The sequence below is a fragment of the Squalius cephalus genome, assembly GCF_949319135.1.
Source record: "Squalius cephalus genome assembly, chromosome: 16".
NCBI lineage: Eukaryota > Metazoa > Chordata > Actinopteri > Cypriniformes > Leuciscidae > Squalius > Squalius cephalus.
Genome location: NC_137137.1, coordinates 23,725,538 through 23,740,318, shown reverse-complemented (window position 1 = coordinate 23,740,318; position 14,781 = coordinate 23,725,538). Strand labels below are relative to the sequence as shown.

Here is a 14,781-nt window from a genome sequence, read left to right as displayed (position 1 = left end):
TTTCTTGTTTCAAGTCATTCATGGAGACAGATGATGATGTCATTAATGCACTTTGTAGGCTTGGTGTAGGTCCTCATCCATCTCCAGACGTGTTAGCTGGATGTCAGAAATTCATGTGTCAGCTCTTCAAACCTGGTTATGAAACAGCTAAAGACCTTCGGTGGAACATGTTTAAAACTCTAAAACCCAACCAGGGAGTGTGAAAACTATGTCCCACATTTCAGGAGCAGTTACAGAGCACATTCTGAGAGCACACTGGCAAGCAAATGTTTGGGCACAAGATGCAGTGCCTGCTCCAAAGATTCTTGACGCACTATCACACTGGGATGGAGGCAAATTGATGATGGGCAATGGGCTCCTGTCCTGTCAAAACTTCCACCAGCACCAGAGGCTGTTGTGGAGCTTGTGAAGTGCTCTTGTCTTGCCAGCCAATGCAGTAGAAGGTGTTCTTGCAAGAGCAACAACTTACCATGCACGCAACTTTGCAGGTGTGAGGGCTCTGAGGTATGGCAAGCTGTTTTAACTTTTATTAATTTCCAGGATATGAATCCTTGATATCCAGGGCTGGACTGGTAATCTGGCATACCGGCCAACGTGCTTTTTGGGCCGATACATCTCATTTTTTTAACGGCCCATAAAACTTGTACATCGACGGCCCATTCGTTTTGTTTTGTTTAATTGACGGCGCTGGGTTAGTGCCGGTGTAATGCATTGGTCAAAAAAAAGTAAGCGTTAGTTTTTTTGAAACCCGTGAAAACCCGTAGATCAGCGGCCCATTGGTTGTTTTCTTGATTGACAGTGGGCTGGCCCAATCACATCTTTAAACACCTCCCCCTTTGGGCTTTGAGTGAGCGTGCAGTGTCAAGTGTGTATCTGTCAAAATAGTCTGAGAGATGGAGAAGAAACGCAAGGAATGTACAGAGAAATAGCGTGAAAAATAGTTACAGGCCCTTCCAGCAGACGCTGTAAAATGTGTCAAAATATATATGTTTTCTGCAGCAGCATGACCTTCATCAGCTCCAGTGGCTGATGAGGAGGATCAGGAGAGAGATGAGAAAGTGTAGAGTCCGCGGTAAGCAGAACTACTTTCAAAACACTTTGGCTATGAGTGTAGCCCATTACCCAGTTACGCATTATTTCCACATCTGCATTGTTGACGATTACAGAAATTTACTAGAACTTTAATGAGACGCGTTTTTATCCATGTTTTCCGCCAAAATAAAAGCTTGATGCAGTTTCTGTCAAAATAAGAGATCATGTGCTTATCTCTTTCAATTTTAGAAATTAGTTCAAAACTAATTATGAAAGTTTTCTTTATTTTTCAGTACATTTGTTTTGCAATATATGGCTATTAGGCTACTGTCATGAGATTAATATTATAACTATTATTATGTAGTAGTGTAATATAGACAGACACTGTTACTAAAAGAGGTTTGATTTTTTCTTTGTTTAATTTGCACACTTAATATGGGTTGGAGCTTTTTAATTTTGAACTCTCAAACTGCACCAGATTGATGAATTTAACATTCAAATGCACAAAATTTTCTTGGGGGGGATCGGGGGGGGGGGGGGGGGGGCGGGGCGCATGCCCCCGAACCCCCCGAACCCCCCTAGAGGGACAGAGGTCCACCCACCACAGTTTTACCAAGATCCTGTGGGAAACACTGGTATTGCTATGCCAATGCAGCTTTATAGCTTGTTTTTTGGATGCATCACTGTGGAGTATAGTTAATTATTATTATTATTATAGTATTAATAAATAACAATTTTGTACTTATTTCATCTGTTAACTCGTTCCTACTCACTCATTACATGGCATTAGTGGTTTTAATGAATAGGAGTTGAACAAAAACATATTCAAGGGCGTGCAAAGATGGGTGATGTATATGGTCATATGTAGTGGGCCAGTCTGGGCCAAAATGCCAGGGCCGATTTTCTGTCCCAGTCCAGCCCTGTTGATATCAACAATTCAATTTTCACTAGTTAAAATTATAATTCTTGATATCAGGAATAATGTTTCTACTAGTAACAATGGCAATTTTTGATATCAGGAATTACATTTCAACTATTAAAAATGTTCATTCTTGATATCAACAATTGAATTTTAACTAGTAAAAACTATAATTCTTGATATTAACAATTGAATTTCAACTAGTAAAAACTATAATTCTTGATATTAACAATTTATATCCTGGGAATGGCAATAGGCAAGCCATTTTGACTTTTAATCATTTGCAGGATATGAATTCTTGATATCAACAACTAAATTTTCACTAGTTAAATTGATAGTTATTGATATCAGGAATTAGATTTCTACTAGTAACAATGGCAATTTTTGATATCAGGAATTACATTTCCACTAGTAACAATGCTAATTCTTGATATCAGCATTTACATTTTCACTAGTTAAAATGATAATTCTTGATATCAACAATTGAATTTCAACTAGTAAAAACTATAATTCTTGATATCTGTAATTGTATTTTCACTAGTGAAATGTCACCATAGGCTGCCATTCAAAATCAATTGTTGATATCAAGAATTGATTTCTTACTTGTTGAAATTCCAGTTTCACATATCAGAAATACAATTCTTACTAGTAAAAACCTTTATTTTTCATATCAAGAATTCAATTGTCACTAGTTGAAATGTCTATTCTTGATATCAACATTTGAATTGCTACTAGTAACAATGTTCATTTTTGATATCAATAATTCCATTTTCACTAGTGACAATGTTAATTTCTGATATCATGAATGTGATTGTTACTAGTAAGAAAGCCATTTTAGATATCTGAAATTATATTGATATCAGAAATACATTTTCAGATATCAAAAATGAAAATTTTTACTAGTAGCAATTCAATTGTTGATATCAAGAATAGACATTTCAACTAGTGACAATTTAATTATTGATATCAGTAATTGACATTTTTACTAGTAACAATGTAATTATTGATATCAAAAATTATATTTCTATTATATTCATCTTAGGATCTCAGCTTTTTAATGCATCTAATTACATTTATTAACTCCTAACGAGTGCTGAGGAATCCCTCTAAAACCGAGTGTACCGCCAGCAGGCGCCACCTAGCTGCGACAATATTCATTACCATATTTTTCTAAAATCTTGCCTTGATTAACACAAAGTTGATGTCATTTGAAAGTTTAGAGTCTGAACTTTACAGTGAATGTATCCACTTTGAAAAACTCTTAAGTATTGCTGAGTTATTTGCTGATAAATAGAATTTCTTTTTTTTCATAATCTATAAAAAAAATGTACTGCAATGTGTCAAAAACATCATACAGCTCATGAAACATTCACAGATCATTGAAAATGGCACTTCATTTTTTACAGCATATTATTACAATTAAAATGAGTCCAAAATTAACATAATCTATTGCTTTTATGACAAGATATTCTTCATGGAGAAAAAAATGCCCATGAGGGGGTGTCAAAGATAAAAAACCTACAAAAAGGCTCTCTTTTCCAAATGCTGTAACTTTTGATTCCTTTATCCAAAAATTATTTATTTTTTATCCAGATGCAGCTAACATGTAGGGGGACTTCACTAAAAAATAATTTTCCTCCTACCTTATTTCCTTCCTAAATTATTCCATGACAAATAAGAAAGATATGCAAAATCATAATAAAAATTATATATATATTTTTGTCTTTTATCAGCCGTTTCTCGGCAGGACAATGTCCAAATGTAATCTAATTTATATTTTCAAAAAATGTAAAAAGAGTTCTTTCAAATGATACCTACCTTTTGACTCTCCTTGCTACAGTTTTGGAGTTATGATTATATAGTTTTTATATAGTTTGGAGCATAATTTGTTGTGTGTTTGTGGGTGTGGGTGTGTGTGTGTGTGTGTGTGGTTGGGGTGTCATATTTGCACTCTTGATGTTTTAGAGTGTCACCCCTTTATTGCTGTGCACTTTTTTTCTGCACAGTGGCTGATTTGTAGTTTGTACCACCAAAAGTTTCTCTGAGTTTCTCCCATTCATTTCCTATGTCGGTCATTTTTGACCGGGAGGAAGCTAAGTGTGACTATTTTTTTTACGACCCTTTAACATATCCGAATCATGTCCATGATTTTTTTGTGTGTTCACATAGCTAATACAACAAAAGTTTTTTTTAAAAAATAAAAAAATTCAAAATGTAAAAGTTTTCATACGTTTTTGACCGAAGAAGCCCAGAGGGGTTATTAACTAGTGAAAATGTAAATGCTGATATCAAGAATTAGCATTTTTACTAGTGGAAATGTAATTCCTGATATCAAAAATTGCCATTGTTACTAGTAGAAATCTAATTTCTGATATCAATAACTATCGTTTTAACTAGTGAAAACTGAATTGTTGATATCAAGAATTCATATCCTGGAAATGAATAAAAGTTAAAACGGCTTGCCATACTGAGAAGACATGCACCAATATTGAAAAGTCAGACAGTGACAGTGAGAGTGATGAGGATAAATACTTTAGTGACAATGACTGACTGTTTTGTTGATCTCTTCAATAATGAAACAAAATGCAGATTTTTTTTATTATTATTTTTTTTTATTTATTTCCTTTTTTTTTTTTTTTGCCCAATTTTTTGGCAAATGATCCAGTAAATATTTTAAAAATAGTCTGGGTCTCACTTGTCTGCCTTATTAGGAATACATTCATCAAAATGTTTACCATTTTAAAGCCTTCATAGAAGTGAAAAGATTATATATTTTATTTTCTGTGATTTTTCTGCATTGTCTGCCATCTTGAATTTTGGCACTAAAAATGAAGAAAAAAATTGGAAACAGGTTGTTTTGTATTCAGTGGGGTCCTAGCAAGTAAAAAAACACCAGTTGCAAAAATCTATATGAACCGTTCCTAAAATAACACAATTCCCCACACTAGAAGGCCATTTTTCTGAAATCCGTCTAGTAGATAAAGTTCCATTTATAACTTAAGGCCATATTATTTCCGTGTTGCTGAGGGAATTGACAATATAACGCAGATGTCATGTAAAATGCGCGATTTGATAGATGTATGAATAAATTAGTGGTGGGCCGTTATCGGCGTTAACGCAAGACTCTTATCGCGCGATAAAAAAAATATCGCCGTTAATCTATTCTCCAAGTTGGGTTGGGAGCTGGCTCAAGCTACACAAGCTATGATGACGCAATCTACCCGCGGCCGCGAGGAACACCCGGCTGCAACGCATCATATTCGTCGTCATCTTAAGTAAACACGGCTGAAAGTGAAAGCTGGTGTAAAAGATCGGTGCAACATCCATTATTTGGACTTGGTTCGGATTTAAGCCGTCCGACGTAGACTGTGTGGTGTAACAGTTCGGTAAGTTAACACACGACTAATCCGTTCTACCACCTCAAATTCAAAACGAAACATATCACTGAATACCAGCGCGCGCGTATTATTCCCAATATATCTTAGTGAGTGGTGTAGCACATAATCTCTTTTTATTAAAAGCGCCCGATTTTAAGAATCGTTGTTGTGTTTCTTTTTAACTGAAAAGACATCAGTTAGACAATATTCTCATTTTAAATTTGGGGTTTCATAAGCTCCAAGCCATAATAAACATTAGACTAAAAGTCTCTGCAGCTAGTGTACTTACATTTTATTTATCTGCAAAATTATGTTGTATACTTACAGTTTTGCACAATATATGTTCTCAAAACTACATACACCCTTTCAAAAAAAAAAAAAAAAAAAAAAAAAACATTTAGCAGTTGTTTAGCAGGGTCTGTGTAACCTGTTCTGAAATGGTTTTATTATAATATCGTTATCGCAAGAGGCTGCAATGTATATCACAATATGGATTTTAGGCCATATCGCCCATCCCTAATTGATAGCCTATAGTAGTTGATAATAACATAGGCCTACCTAATGTTGCCTACGTACGGTAACAGTACAGTAGTAACCTTTTACAGTCTATGAGTAGAACAGCTTTCTCAAGCAGTTTGTGATGCATTTTGGAAACAGGAGATGAGCCCCTGGTCTAATGCGCCACCTGGCTTGAGAAACCCGTTCTCAAAGACTTACTTTTATAGTCATTATTTGGGTAGCACACATATTCTGAATGCCTTCGGCAGAATTCAAATGAGCCATTTTAATCTAGATTAATCTAGATTAATCTAGATTAAAAAAATTAATCTATGCCCACCTCTAGAATAAATCTAAAATATAGCTGTGCAATAAATCAAATTGCTATATAAGTGTGTCTATTATACAGCGCAAAAAAAACCTGCAATACTGTAAATCCAGGGCGGTTTCTTCATTAGGGCGATTGGGCGACGCACCGCCAATTGTGAAAGGGACTTTTTCAATCACATTCGCATTCAACCACAGAGTTACGCTTGCAGTCACTGTTGTTCTGCCTCTGGATATAGTCCAATTAGCGTCAAGTCACGTTCTGTGGAGTACCGCCTCTTTTTGGGCAATATCACTCTGGCCGAGAATCGCCCTGAGTGTTCCCATAGAATTCCATACAAAGAATTATTTAGTTTTTTTTCGAACTGCAGGCACTGCAATGCATTCTCTATGGGTTCCGGTAGGGCTCGCACTAACGTGCTTCCGACATCATACGTAAACTTCACTTGTGCAGCGATTGGTGGAAACAAATATACCTCTATTAATAATCTTAAGCTGAAGTGACATCCAATAATTTCCTCAGTGCATAACTTACATTCCATGGACATATTCTCCATCTGTAAATGTTAGAAAGTCAAGCAAATATTTCCATTTTGCTGTCATGAGTGGACGAACAGATGGAGCACAATAGAATAGGAGCGCAATAATTCTGACTAAAATATACATTAACACTAAATTATAAATATATTTTGCTAAAATATTTGTTGTTGAATATTTGTTGTTGTTGGTGAACATAAATGTGCTAAAGCCTACAAGTGTATTTTTATGATATCTCTTGTTTTTATTTATTTTAATTTTAAGTTTTAAGTAAATTTAACTACTTCTTTAAAAAGCATTATTTTGTTTTCAGATTGTAATGTTGCAATGTTAGAATGTAATGTGATTTTGACCCCTTTTTTTGGATGGACTGCAAGGTAGATATAGACTGCAAGGTTACATTCGCTATGTTTGTTTTCATAGCCTTCAATATGAACATTGTTTGTAGGACAATATTGATCAAGATATGAAATTAAAAAAATAATAAATACAGATTTTCTTTTTTAAATTCAAATTGAAAAAAAAAATATTAATACAGAGATTATGCCCAAAAATTCTGATTTCTTTGGTAATTGGCTATTGCCCATACCTTATGGCATGCTTTAAATACTGAGTTTTCCATTTTTAGCTAAGCAGTAGGCTAATGATACATTATCACTGTTAAATGGTCATTTAACAATTAGCCTACATCCAGTCATGCATTAATAATTCAGTGCCCCCCCCCCCCCCATATCTTTTTAGCACCAACCGCCACTGTATAAATATATATTCTGCTTGTTCTGTGTGAATGAGCAGCGCCATTTCTCCTAGTATATACTCAAGTATGTGTGATGCTCATGGTGTTTAAAGAATCTGCCGTCTCACTCACTATACGAGGACGTGAACACATGAACATATCCAGAGCTTCTCTGAGAGAAGCTATTATATTGCTATTGTACAATAGAATGTAGCCAACTTAAAGTTATAACAACAACAATAATAATAGTTTATTTAAACATTATTTAAGAAATAATATAGTTTTTTGTCTGTTTTAATTTTGTAAACCTCTGTTGTGCAGATCTGCAGACAAACAAAAGTTGTTACATTTCATCTGATTGTATTTTCAATAATAGATTTGTATTAAATCATAGAATCCAGACAAATTATATCAGACAACCCAGAATTTCTGAGGAAATAAAATGCATCTCATAAGACTCTATTATCTAATAATTATCTTAAATAATAATAAATCAAGAATAAAAATAAATTTCCTCAATACTAAATATTCCATGGTCAACTGTTAGTGGTATTATAACAAAATGGAAGCAATTGGGAACAACAGCAACTCAGCCATGAAGTGATAGGCCACGTAAAATCGCAGAGCGGGGTCAGCGCATGCTGAGGCGTGCTGTGCGCAGAAGTCGCCATCTTTCTGCAGAGTCAATAGCTACAGACCTCCAAACTTTTTGTGGCATTCAGATTATCTCAAGACCAGTGCATAGAGAGCTTCATGAAATGGGTTTCCATGGCCAAGCTTCTGCATCCAAGCTTTACATTACCAAGTGCAATGCTAAGTGTTGGATGCAGTGGTTCATGTGCATGCAAAGGCAGATGCCCTAAAACTTTTGCCAATGTAGTTTATATACACATTTGCAAAAGTGATGTTTCATGATGTCCATTATATGATACAGGAAGTTGATTAATCTTCTTGTTTTATTATTTGCAAAGTAAGTATATAGTGTACTTGTAAGTCAAATGATATTTTTTTACCATCTTGTTCATTTTAGATTCAAACAGCGGTTCATCTAATGGAGAAACAGCCTCTACAGCGAAAGAGCGACTGGCATCTCAGAGTCTTTCCTGCAGCACCTGTGGGAAGACATTCAGGTCTCAGGGATTGTTAGCAAGACATGAGAAACAACACACAGAACCAAAACTCTATTCCTCTAAATGTGGGATGACCTTTTCTACTGCACAAGAGAGGACCCATCATTCAAAAATGCACCAAAATAAGGACTTTCACTGTGAGGCAGAGTCTTCTTCTTCTGATGTTCTGAAAGGTGTGAGAAAGTCTTTCCCCTGCAGTGAGTGTGGAAAGAATTTCAGCAGCAAATCAAATTGTGATATTCATATGAGAATACACACTGGAGAAAAGCCATACAAGTGTCCTCACTGTGAGAGCAGTTTCTACCACTCATCCCATCTGAAGGTACACATGCGTTCGCACACCAATGAGAGGCCGTATCAATGCAGCGAATGTGGGAAAACTTTTAAGTGTTCAAGATCTTTAAAGCAACACCAACATACACACTCTGAGGACAGCCGCTATCAATGCTCATATTGTGATAATCGTTATCGTCAACGAACTCAACTAATACGCCACATGAGAAGGCACACTGGAGAGAAACCGTACCTCTGCTCTACGTGTGGAAAAGGTTTTTCTGATCCAAGTCATTTTAAAGTTCATCAGAGAATACACACAGGAGAAAAAACATATCACTGCAACATTTGTGGAAAGAGTTTCAGTCGAATCGATAACCTAGCAAAGCACAAGAGAATACATACTGGAGAAAGACCTTTCAAGTGCTCTCACTGTGACAAGAGTTTTCCTCAATTAATTGTCCTGAAAATCCATGAGAGAATCCATACAGGAGAGAAACCTTACCACTGCTTCATGTGTGGGAAGAGATTTGGTAATTCAAGTGGTTTGTATAAACACAAGAAGAGACACACTAAATATCAAACTCCCCTGGGAACATCCTATCTTACATAACATATATATGTGATAAACCATCTGTCAAGATGAGACACTTTCAGCTCATCCCAAAACTGTCCAATTTGCGTGGTTTGCATAAGTCATTTACCCAATTATTTGCATATTTAGAGAATTACTGGGACATATTCTTGAGTAAATTATATTTATCATGCTTTAGGAAAATCGCTTCAGCTGTGTGTTATAGTTTTTCTGACAGCTAGATGGTGGCATTACTTTCAGTTAGCTGTCATCCAAAATTTTAATTTAATTTTACTTTATTGTTCTTTAACTTCTTACTGCCAGTTTAATGTTATGTCTTTCAGTCTTCATTTATACTTGTTAATTGATTCATTGTTTTATATTATATTAATAATATTTTATTTTATATTGACAGTGCTCCTTGAATACTGAACAGCATTGTAATAAATACTAATGTTTACTGAAATCAACTTACTGTGTGTTGTTTGTTGACAGTGAAACTGCTGTGAAAGAATATATTAAGGGATGGGGGTCATTTTGGGAGTTTTATGAATGCACTGACAGGGCCCTGCTCACATTTTGTTAACATGTTTTCATTACTTCATTGAGCACATTGTTTCTGCCTTAAATTAATACATTGTTAGCTAACTGTGTGATTTGTATACTGTATGTACATTTCTGAAACCCATTACTTGGACATAGTCACCTCTGATTACAGTGTAATGTAGACACATGCATTTTCTGGAAAAGCTTATTTAAAACGATATGCGTTGTGAAAAGCACTATACATAATAATATGTGATTGAATTTGACAGTTTTGTTTGTAGGGCCCCCAGAAGTCTAGTATGGAAGCTTGTTTCCGCCACGGAATAAAAAAGAAAAAAGGTTATTGTGACTTTATCTCACTATTCTTAATTTTATTCTTGCAATTGCGAGCTTACATTTAGCAATTCTTGCGATTTTTATTTATTTTTCTCTCAGAATTGTGAGATATAAACTCTGGGGGGAAAAGGTCAGCTCACAATTCTGACATTTTCTTTCTTTCAATTGGTGTGTTATAAAGTCAGTATAGCGTGATATAAAATCGCAATTGCGAGAAAAAAATTCTGAACTGCCAGGTATAGCTAAACTCGCAATTCTGAAGTTTTTTCTTGCAATTACGAGTTTATATCTAGCAATTCTTACATTATAAATCCCAATTGGGAGTTTATTTCTTGTATTCTGAGAAAAAAGTAAAAAAGATCAGTAAGTCAATAAGGAAAAAAAGTAGGTAAGATCGGAATTGCAAGAAAAAATGTGAGATAAAAAGTCAAGTCCCCTTTATTTTGGTACTTTATTCTGGTACAGATTGTACCAAAGCAGCTTTACAGTGATAACAGGAAATTAATGGAACAGAGATTGTTTTGGCTTCACAGCAGCTCTAAGAAAACGTTATTGTCCAGCTAAAGTAAGTTTTTGATCGATTCACTTCCGTTGCAAATATCATTAGTTATTAATTAAAGGTGCTCTAAGCGATGTTGGGTGAGGTCACTTCTTGTTGACGTTCAAATATGGGATAAATATATCACAATGATTAACACGTGCAAGCACAATAATCTATGAACTTGATAAATGTTGCAGATATGTTTTACTATCTAGGCTACAACCAAATGCCTTTCAACTTGCGTGTGCAGAATTCTAAATTGAATGAATGTGTAGCAATTTGTACAAATAGAGACATTTTTTGTAATACAAATGTTTTCTTTTGTATTAGAGTATCATAATTTGTGCATGCAACAAAGAAGATATCGGGTGGCACGCACGTGCATTCATTGACGTCTTTTCATTTGATTCATTTGGATTTTGAGACTTTCTTTTTGCGGTTTTTAAGCATTTCACAACCCACACACAAACAACTACAAATGAATAGGCCAGGGGTCCGTTCTTCGTACGTCGCTAACTCACTAAGCTGGATTTGATTGTTGGCGATTTGGCATGATCTTGGATTGTTTGGTTCTTCGACGCTCATCCTGGACTTGCTTTCATAGCAACATGTGCGCAAACTTAAACCTGCTCGGGAGCAGGCTTATTTCATGTTAAAGCTCCAATATGTAACAATTTTGTAATAAAATTTCCGAAAATAACTTGCACAGTGTGATATATTTCCTCCAGTTGTGTACTTACAATATCTCAAAAGTCTCCAAAGATTTTTTTTATTTCAGAGAAATTCAGATTTTAAATAACTGTCCGTCCCGGAAAAGAAATGTCGCCTCTCAGTGACGCAATGTCCGCACTATCCTTTTTTTCCGGTGTGTGGAGTGGACCATGTGATATTCCACCACACCGGAATATCACATGGTCAAATGCGGAAGTGGTGGTTATAGCGTTATAGCCATAGACTGTATGGTTAGCTGTTATGGATCACGATTACTCTTTGGCGAGTATTGAAGTGCCAACAAAACGAAAGCGTCCATATTCGGATACACGCAGACTGTGTGACAAATGGAGGAATAAAACCCAGATAAATATCGGCCAGGCGTTTTCGAGATGGAGAGAGCTGCGTGACAATCTTGGACTTGACAGAGACTCTGCTCTCGTGAGTGTATTGATAGACAGGTAAGCAAATAATTTTTTTTTTTTTATTGTACAAGTAAGTTATATTGCTCTTTGTACTTCGGTAAGGCTTTTTATCATGTGTGGTGGCCGAGATTATGGCAGTACAATTAAATACAATCGGATATGTGTTGTTAAAAAAAAAAATTTAGTCATTACTTGCAAATGTTGTTCAAATTTACTTTTAGAACGATTGGTTTGAACACATTAAACAACACGGCATTAACCATAAACACGTAAAACTGCACAACATTAACCCAACAAATCATTTGACAAATAGCTGTAAGTTGTAACGGCATAATATAGCATAACATTTCACATTCCTTGCAGTTCATTAATTATGATGACATAAAATAATACGATCAGACATACAGGTAATACAAAAACGAATAAATTACCTCACCCGTGATCATGATTCATTCATTCCATTTAGATACATCGCTAGATGGTGAAAACGCATTAAAAACGACCTCTCCCATTGTCACCTCCTTCATAGCGTCATCAAGCTTCGCCTTTGTTATTGTTGGAAACTGCGCCCTCTTGTGGTGAAATTTTTTTTACATATTGGAGCTTTAACAAGATTAGACCACGGCTTCATAAGCGGAGCTGATGCGGGAAGTCCAGCGCAGCGCGATAGTGCACTTTCTGAGATATATATTTTTCCTCGTGATTCGTGAGATTGTCGTTTTTTGTCGCTTTTAGGTTTAAATAACAGTTTTAGTTTTTTTTGTGGCATTTCCAAGCCACTTAAGACCCAATGTTGTAAAGCAGTTTTTTTTTTTTGTTTTTTTTTCACCTGTTTTTTTTTTTCAGGATCTGTGCATGACTTAGCCTAGGAATTTTCAGAGATTCACATTTATGCACATTATTTGAAAGTGGTAAGAAAAGTTCCACAATTAAATATCAAGCTCACTGTATTACATAGCCTACACTTATGCTGATCCTAACAGAACTGCATTTTTTCATAGGTGATTATGACATGTTCCTGCAGACAGGTGTTTTATGACCCCATTCCCTGACCCAAACCAGTTACAATGCAGCTCTAGCCAGGACAAGGGCACACAATGAAATGAACTTTGGCTAACTAAAGGGAAGATGTCAGTGTCTGAAAAGTCTGAGGGTTGCACACCTGACAGGGTGAAATTTAATGAAAAAAAACACTTTTCATTAAATGTTTAATAAAAGACAAATATGTTTAGTTCATTGAGTTTTATTTCAATTGTTATTTGTAAAGAAAAGCCAGTGGTCAAGTGCCTGCAACAAGAGATATTGGACACATGCCTCATGCAACAAATAAAAAGGAAAAGTTGGCTATACACTGCCCACCTGTAGGCCTATGTCTCCTCTGTCTGTGCAGACTCTTCTGTAGGCCTTTCTGTAGATGTGGAATCCTGCAACTTATATTGCAGCCATAAAGCATACAAGGATAAATTAAGTAAAGTTATTTATGCACTTGCAGGTAGGCTAGTTCCTCCATATGACAGTTATCTGAGAGGGTTTATTCACTGTCCAAAGCAATGGAAACAAATGGACATTACAAAGTCTTATACTTTCTTTCCTTTGGAAAGTTAGAAAATGTCCACTTACTGCACATATTTCAGCCACCACTTTCTTGGGAACAGATACAAGTGTTGGTGTATTATGTAAAAGTGCACAAAAGAGGAAAACACAATGTCATTACAATGAACCACTCGGTAAAAATGTGATCAATGATCATGGCAAAATATTTTTACATTAACATAAGTTTATCAGTTTTCACTTTCACAAGTCAAAGCAATTCATCATTACTCAAGATTTAACAGTTTACAAATGACTATACGGCCTTAATTTAATGCAGCAGAAATGATTTTACAGTGTTAGGCTACTAAGATCTTTTCTATTTTTTTCTCAGCCTTTTTCTTGGTTGCTTTTATAAACAGGCAACCATTTATTTAACAGTGTCTTTTATAAAAGAGACTATAGGCTATAACTAAAAATGACCATTATGTAGAATATTTTTGTACTTCACTTTTATTTGTTCCCATGTTCTAGTGTGGTGACTGACATTACAATGCACAAAGTAATTATGCAATTATTAAAATACAAAAATATAGGCTAATAAGTGATAAAAACATCTAGCATGGCCACTTCTAACGGATTTAAATTGTCTGCTACTTTTTGCCAGCCCTCTCTCCTGGCTTTTGCAGACTTTGAGGTGTTCCCTGGCGTTTTGATTAAACATTAAAATTCCGAATAAACTTCGACTATATTAGTTCTTCTTGCTCTGCTGGGGAGAAAAACTGAGCCCGCTCTTTGGCCACGCTGAGCAGCCAATAGCAGCGTTGCTGATCAATGTTTCTACTATCTACATATCCCCTTTTAAACCAGCGCATGAACGCGCAATTATCTCTGATAACTCAATCCAGCGATACTAATTATATCCGGCAAGTGTGTTCGAAGAACCGAGTTAGCCAGATCATGATTTGCACGATGATATCATCTTGGATGTGTCATTTGATCTCGGATGTAATAAGCAACGTACGAAGAACGAGCCCCTGGTGCTAATTATAATGTGTGCAAAACTACCTATTTATTTGACAAATTCACAAATGTGCGTCACGACATTTAAACTAATAGCCCTACAATACAACTTCTGTGGGCAAAATCCAGATATGCATGAATGTGCAGCATTTTGTACAAATATAGTTGTTAATACAAAACCTTGATTTTGTATTAGGTAATGTAGGTCAGAATATGTGCATGCAACAAGATGTGCATTTGTGGATCAGGTGACACGTGCGCGCGCA

The 14,781-nt window shown here is 35.6% G+C and overlaps 1 protein-coding gene across 1 annotated transcript in view; it reads left to right on the top strand.

Annotated features, from left to right (window-relative positions):
- The window catches only part of LOC307174179 (uncharacterized protein), a 29,550-nt gene extending 19,813 nt beyond the window's left edge, over positions 1-9,737 (top strand). Inside the window, exon 10 of the mRNA XM_079897895.1 lies at positions 8,457-9,737. Within this exon, the coding sequence (XP_079754021.1) occupies positions 8,457-9,442 (986 nt within the window). The 3' untranslated portion in view covers positions 9,443-9,737. The remainder of the gene's footprint in view (positions 1-8,456) is intronic.
- The last annotated feature ends 5,044 nt before the right edge of the window (positions 9,738-14,781 follow it).